The following is a 6,000-nucleotide window of genomic DNA, read 5'->3' on the forward strand; positions in this document are numbered from 1 at the left end:
CACCACATTTACCAGATGTTCAAGTGCACACTTTTGATTCATCCCATTGCAAAGGTTGGAAACATGTAAAGATGAAGATCCAAGCACAGGCTGTCACCCTCTCCAAAAATGAGAGTGTTTGGAGATGAGGTTTTACGTAAAGATCATCAAACCAGCGGAGGGTGCAGTACCCACAAAATGGTTCAAGTCTGAAACGCAGCCTTTGCCAGCATGGAGTTTGCGTAAATGTCTTTGACATAGGAGAAAGTGGAGGGAAAAACAGATGCCTGAGCAGAACCTCACCTCCTTTCCTCAACTCCCATCCACCTGTGAGCAGGGCCAGGCTGTGCCTCCTGCCCACCCACCAGGCAGGAGCTGTGCCCCAAAGCACTGTTTGATTTCAGCTGTACCACACCAGCACCGCCTGGCTCCAAACCCTGTTTGAAACTGGAGTGGAGCCGAGCGGCGCTCCGAGGATTGCAGTGTCATCCACAGCCCTTCCCAGCAGCCACGCAAAACGGCTCCGGGTTCCCTGGGCTCCCTGCATGCCCTGTGCTTCGGGAAAGCCTCCTCCTCAGAGAGCAGGAAGCTCCATTAGCCTTAATAGCACCTCAACTTGAACAAGGGGAGAAGGCGTCATACAACATCCATCGTGCCGTTCTGTTAACAGCCCACACTGTACCCATGGGAGTCACTGCAGGTTCCAGCCCCTCTGGACCATCTGATCTGCTTTTAGAGGGATCTGCACATGAAGAATGTTCTTTGTCTTCATGCCAGCCACAGGCATGTACCTTCTGAGGAGCTTTTGGAGCGTACAATGTATTGGGTGTTTCAGAAATATATTCTTCCCTCTATTATTCCTCCTTCCTCTCTCTCTTCCTTCTCCTCCTCCTTCCTTTCTCATCTCTGAAGACTCCCTCTGGCCATGCATCTCACAGGAGTCATGGTGTGGCTCTGCACAGGCCACCTCTGCATCTGCCTAACCACTTGTATAAGACACCTCCCATGCTTAGGCCCATTAACCTGCTCACAACAGCTTGATGAATTAATGCTTCTGTAGACACAGTTGGCAGCTTCTAATTAAGTAACTATGGCTAAGCAGCTGCAGAGAAGTTGTAATGCCACCAGAAAACCAGATGTCAATTTTACTGGTCCTCAAAAGTTTCAAATGAAATAATTTGGGAAATTTGGAACGAAATGATATTGGGAAACTTGGGAAGGGGGTTCTTTCCCTCCCGGAACATTCTGTGCCAGCTCTCAGGCTGCAGCCAGACCCCGGGCACATGGCTGCACCCCATCAGCAGCTTCAGAGCCAGCAGCCATGGCACAGAGCGCAACAGAGCAAGTAGCATCGAGCTAAAAGAGAGTGGTTTGGCATCACGGTCGCTGCTTTCGCTTTTACCTGGGGAAGGACCCTTTGGAAAACCCATCTCTGAAACTGCAGCAGTGTCAGAAGTCCACAGAACTGGCATGAGCCAAATGCAAAGCTTGTTGCACTGGGTAAGAGTTTCCAGGAACCTGAATTGGATCGGGCTTCCCCTGCACTGGTGAGAGAAGATTTTGTGACACCTACTCTAGACTTCAGCTCTCCAACGCTCCCAAGGCACCTCTGGGTACCCAGCCCTGGCTGGAGCGATGTGGGAGCAATTCCTGAAGGTAGGAATTTGAGTAACACGACAATGCAGCCTGTGTTTGCTGACTCATGCAAACCCCACTTCCATCCCCCTTCAGCAAGCACACCCTGGTGCCCACAAGGAACTCATCTTTTTTTCTGATTTTATATATAAAAGCTAACAAATTTATCCTCATCCATTCCTTTAACTACAGTAATTCTCCTCCTAAAACTTGTACAAGACACTGTGATTTCAACCAGAAGAAGCCTAATAACAGAACTCATCCATCCCTGTTGGAATATAAGCGGATCCATGACCTTAGAACCATTTTGCTAAGAAATCCAGCTAGAAAACTAATTTTAAGTAAATCTACGCACGTCAGAAATACAGATGGCTTCAGGATGCTAACTTAAGCACCATTACATAAGCAGATCAGGGCTGCCTGTTGAGCCCAGACACCAGAGTAGATGGTGCTGACTCCAGTATCACACACAAACTGTTCACTTCCCAACACATCTTTCCTTCCAAACTTTTGCCATCTCTCCTTGGTACCAGTCTGGTTCTGGTGAGCGCCGCACACAGTGCCCATGGCAGATCATCACCTTTCCCAGCCCCGCTGCCAATGCAGCCGCTGCCTGAAGCCCATTTCTACCAACAGGCTGGGGAATGCCCCATCCTTCTCCCTCCTGAAATGAAAATGGAGGAAGAGCCGCACGAGCCTCTCAAATATGTAAGCACAGCAGTTGTGGAATGACATTCTGGAATGGAATTATAGAATCAAAATTACCCTGGAGTTACCATTGGTAACGCTGCCTCTACCTGAACAGCAACTTAGGAAGTTAATGAGCCTGCCAGAGCTATCAGATGAAATCACCACAACAGTATGCGATCCGCTGTGACTGCGGGAAGCAAGGCAGGTACTTCCCATTCTGAGGCCAGTTTGGTTCTCACAGGCATGTTGCATAACACGGCACAGCAACCTCATCCTTCTGCCCCGAGCCCTCATTTCAGAGCACACCGGCTGGCTCCGAGGAGGCTCCCTGTGGAAAAGCAGCCAGGGACGGGATTTTGTTTTCCCTTCCCTGCAGGCAAGTGTGTCAGCTTTGCTGACAGATGGCTTGGCTGCCTGCGCCTGACTATTACCAAGCAGCCATTACCTTTGTAAATGGAATCCCATCTGAAGACTTTCTGTAATTAAATCTGCAGTGTGTTTGCAAGGCTTAGACTTCATCCCGCGCGGCCTCGAGAGCGTGCGGGGCAGTCAGAGGCGTGATTTACACCGCCGGAGACAGCAGCACCCTCCAGCCACAGGGCTGGGTGCTTCTGGCAGTCTGTGCTGCCACCTAGCCAGGACCAAGCCTCCACTTGCACTGCGAAAGCTTAAACTGAAGCATATCCCCAGATCTAAATAAGCCTTAGAGCACGGCAGGCAGGAGGCAATTTGCACTCTGGGCTTTGAGAATTGCACCAGCTTAAGGCAGGTCGTATTTCCCGCAGAAATATTCTACTTACGGTAGAAGACATATTCGGTGTAGCTGGACCAGACCTTGTCATCTGTGTACTGGTTGACAAAGGAAGCTGTCACCGAGGAATTACAGGCCACCATGTGGAATCCACACTCAGATAACATGTCGAAAGCCCTTTCCAGGTGCTTGAACTTGAGATAGAACCTGGAGGTGTACCTCTCTGGAGCCCGGTCTGGGTCTCTGCTTTCATTCAAACTTTCTCCAAAGACCTCTTTGACCAGAGCAATCCTTCCACAAACCAAAATCCTCGGGACCCTCCTGAATTTGGCATCTGCTTGGCTCTCCCTGCCCACCGTGCAGGACCCCCGGTACCCGATGGTAATGAATCCCCATTTGCGATCAGGCGGTAAGAGCGATGAGGGTGGGCATATTCTTGTGTCACTGCCTTGGGAGACCTCTTCATAGTCACTGTGGCAAAAATCATCAGGGCTTTGCTGCTTGTCATCGGGAGTCAGGAGTTTGACCAAGTCTGGGAGCTGGAAGTACTCAGCCTCCCTCTTGAGCCTTCCCTTCTCTGGGAAGTGGTCAGGCAGAACCACTTGCTTGTCCCTGAGATAGTCCAGAATGTAGCGGAAAAGGAAACCGTCTCTGTCAATGAAGAATCTTCCCTTGGAGTCCTTGGCCAGATCGTTGGCCGTGTCTCTCTTTGGGGTGAACATCTTCCAGAGCAGGGAGTGAGGGGTGCCAACCAAGGTGGAATGGCGAGTGAAGTAAACCTGGCCACCCACATTTAGCTCCACTACCTCTGGGAAGGAGTGCAGCCCCGACCCCTGCTCTCGAGAAGGAAGGTAAGTCCTGCAGTTGCCACTCAGAGCCATTGTACTTCAAAACAGAAATCAGCAGCAGGAAGCAGCAGGACTATCAATCACATTAAAGAGTAGAATAAAGCTTCCAACACTGAGGAGAAACAGGGGGCAAAGGCAAAGAAAAACAGCCAAAAGGTTTGTTTAAAAAAACCCCCAAACTGTCCATGAGTGACAGGGAGGCAGAAGTGGCTCCTACCCTAAGCCACAGAGGCTGGAGAGCAATCACTTCACGAAATGCAATCACATCATTACATCTTCCAACAAAGCCATCAAAATCAAGGTCAAGCCAAGCCTGTGGTCCTTCATGGGTCTGTCAAAAGGGAAAACAAAACAGGACACAAATTACTCTTTTAAGCATCACAGAAGCTGCACCAGAGAAAAGCAGCTCAGTTTAGAATGCCAAGCCAGGTCTCCCGCTAAATAGGTCTGGCTTCTTGCAAGTTCTACACTCCTTTTTCACAAGCACTAATCAAGGGAAGGACCGCATACGACTCCACCGCTTAAAGGAAAATACATACTTCATCTTTAAGGAAACATCTCATTTAGACATGCACATGAGGGAACAAGAACAGCGAGCCTTACCTTGGTTACAGTCAATGCACAGCTCTTGGAAAGGAAAGCAAAATCTCAAGACACTCAGAACGCACAGACAGGCATACAGAGTCCAGCGAGTACGAAATCCGATCCCAGCAAGGGACAGCAAAGGCAGGAAAAGTGCTCTTAGCAACATCCGTGGAGGTCTCAAGAGTTAACCCGAGACACAAGTTAACCGTGGCAGGTGAGGACAGAGACCAAAGCACACAGCACGATGGAGACAGCAAGAAAAAACCCCACAACAACCCCCGAATGAATGAGACTGGGCTCGGGGAGCACGGGGCGGGAGGAGGGGGTGCGCTCCGGCAGCCTCAGATGACTTGCAGAAACCCCGCAGCCGGCGCTAAGGGCTGCTGGGCTCCGGCGGCTCCGCGGCGGGCGGCACAGCCATCGCCCCGCCGGGGCCACCGGAGCCGGGACCGCTCCGCCGCGGGCCGCTCCCGCTGCCGGCGCTGCGGGGCTCTGCTCGGCTCCGCGCTGCTCCGCTCAGCGGCGAGGGGCCGGGAGCGCGGCGGGCGATGCCGATTGCATCATCTTAAAGGAGTCGGGCCGGGACCGGGCGAGAGCCGGGGGCAGCCCGCGGACAGCGCCAGCACCGAGACTGCGCCGGGCCGCGGCCGCCCCGCTCGACTTCGGGTGAAGTTCGTCCCGCTCCGCTCCGTCCCCTCCGGCCGGCAGCGCCCGTCTCCCGCCCGCCCGCCGCCCGGACGTGCCTTTCCCGGCTCCGCGCAGCCACCGCCGCGGTCTCAGCCGGCGACGCGGCCAGGCGGGGCGGGGGATCCCGGCGGGAGAGGGCTCCCAGCGCGCCCGCCCGTGGCTGTGGGGCAGGACCGTGGCTTCCCCCCGCTGCTGGCGCTCCGCATGTCCCCGGGGAGGGCCCGAGCCCCCCGAGAGCCGATGCGCGGCGGGAGCGGTCCCGCACCTCCGTGCGCTCTAACGGGAGGTGGTGGTGGGGGGGAGCTGTCGGAGCTCCGCGCGCCCCCGGCCCTGCGCGCGCCGGCAGCGCCACCTGGCGGCTTTGGGCGATCGCGCAGAACCGTCCCGGCGGCTCCGAGCGGGAGCGGAGCGGAACGGAACCGGGGAGCGCGGGCGGCGGCGCGGGGACCCGTCCGGTAACGGCACAGCCCCGGGCCGGGAGCACAGAGCGGCCGCAGGAAGGAAGCCGTGAGGCGCGGTGAGGGGCTCCCCGCATCGCTCCCACCTCGGCCCCCGCAGCCGGTCACAACCGCACCGCACGGTGCAGCTCTGCGTCCACACGCACTGGTTCCGGCAGAACCAGGTTACTCGCGGTGATGAAGATGGAGCTGCTCGAGCAGTTCAGAGAAGGCCACGGAGATGCTGCGAGGGCTGGAGCAGCTCTGCTCTGGAGCCAGGCTGAGAGAGCTGGGCTGGGTCAGCCTGGAGAAGAGAAGGCTCCTGAAGGGGAGACCTTAGAGCAGCTCCAGTGCCTAAAGGGGCTGCAGGAAACCTGGAGAGGGGCTT

The 6,000-nt window shown here is 55.0% G+C and overlaps 1 protein-coding gene across 1 annotated transcript in view; it reads right to left on the reverse strand.

Annotated features, from left to right (window-relative positions):
* Positions 1-3,936, reverse strand: part of KCTD16 (potassium channel tetramerization domain containing 16) — a gene marked incomplete at both ends in the record, with an annotated part of 50,620 nt that extends 46,684 nt beyond the window's left edge. Inside the window, one exon of the mRNA XM_080627014.1 lies at positions 3,105-3,936. Within this exon, the coding sequence (XP_080483140.1) occupies positions 3,105-3,936 (832 nt within the window). The remainder of the gene's footprint in view (positions 1-3,104) is intronic.
* Between the last annotated feature and the right edge of the window lie 2,064 nt (positions 3,937-6,000).

This window comes from Psittacula echo (assembly GCF_963264785.1).
Source record: "Psittacula echo genome assembly, chromosome: 11".
Lineage (NCBI taxonomy): Eukaryota > Metazoa > Chordata > Aves > Psittaciformes > Psittacidae > Psittacula > Psittacula echo.